The 1,082-nt window shown below is 63.9% G+C and overlaps 1 protein-coding gene across 1 annotated transcript in view; it reads right to left on the reverse strand.

Moving 5' to 3' along the window:
- Positions 1–282: 282 nt before the first annotated feature.
- CCDC115 (coiled-coil domain containing 115) overlaps positions 283–1,082 on the reverse strand; it is a gene marked incomplete at its 5' end in the record, with an annotated part of 2,299 nt that continues 1,499 nt past the window's right edge. Inside the window, 3 exons of the mRNA XM_031065414.1 lie at positions 283–520; positions 607–813; positions 1,020–1,074. Coding sequence (XP_030921274.1) covers positions 626–813; positions 1,020–1,074 — 243 coding nt within the window. The remainder of the gene's footprint in view (positions 521–606; positions 814–1,019; positions 1,075–1,082) is intronic.

Genomic DNA, 1,082 nt, shown 5'->3' on the forward strand with positions numbered 1-1,082 from the left:
CCGCCCGTTCGCCCCCCGCCCCTCTCCCATAGTCGTTGTTGTGTCGGCCCCGCCCCCTGGGTGGGGGCGGAGTCTGGGGGCGGGGCGAGGGCCCCGCCCAATAAACATAGACCTTGGCAAAAAGGGGGCGTGTCTGAGTCACGTGGTGCTGGCACGGCCTGCACGTGACGGCTGTGACAATTGACCTTATGGTGGCACTGCCATGGCTGGCATGTGACAGCGGTGACAAATGACCCCACGGTGCCACTGGCATGAGCAGCATATGACAATGGTGACAAACCATCCTGAGGGGACAATGGCCATGGTGGCACTGGGACAGCTGGCACCAGACACCAGTGACAAATGACCCTGTGGTGGCACTAGGGTGGCTTTATTGGGGGTGGGGACATGGGGGACCCCCCTCAGTCACGTGCGGGCCTTGGTGTCACCTGCAAAGTCCTCAGTGTCACCTGGTGTCACCTCAGTGTCACCCACAGGCAGGTGCTGCTGTCCTCGGTGTCACCAGTGGCAGTTGTGTCACCTGTGAAGGGTCAGCACAGCCCCGTGTCACCTGTGTCCCCATGGCTCACAGTGTCACCTGTGCTCTCATGTGTCCCCATGTGTCACCTGCAGACGTGTCCTCGTGTCACGCAGTCACTGATGTCGCTGTGTCGCCCTCGGTGTCCTTGGTGTCCCCAGGGGTTCCCGTGGAGCTCTGGCTGTCCCCGCTGTCCCCGTCCAGGTGACGTTTCTGCCGCAGGAGCTGCCGGTACCGGGCGGCCGCAGCCTCCATGGTGGCCTGGAGCTCGGCCACCTCCACGGCCAGCGTCACCCCTGGGGACAGGGGGACACCGGGGAGACTGAGGAGGTCATGGGGGCCACGACCTTTAGGCCCTCCCCAGTTTTGGGGACACCACAGATTTGGGGCTTTCCCCCCATTCTTGGGCCCCTCTGAGTTTGGGGACCTTTGCTGGTTTTTGGGGATCCCCCAGTTCCCTCCCAGTTCCCCCCAGTCCATCCCAGTTCCCCCCAGTCCTCACCCTTCTGGAAGCTGCCCTGGGCCTGCCGCAGACTGGGGGGCACCAGGACCCCAAACCAGCCCA

The sequence above is a fragment of the Geospiza fortis genome, unplaced genomic scaffold (assembly GCF_000277835.1).
Source record: "Geospiza fortis unplaced genomic scaffold, GeoFor_1.0 scaffold33, whole genome shotgun sequence".
In the NCBI taxonomy this organism is placed as follows: domain Eukaryota; kingdom Metazoa; phylum Chordata; class Aves; order Passeriformes; family Thraupidae; genus Geospiza; species Geospiza fortis.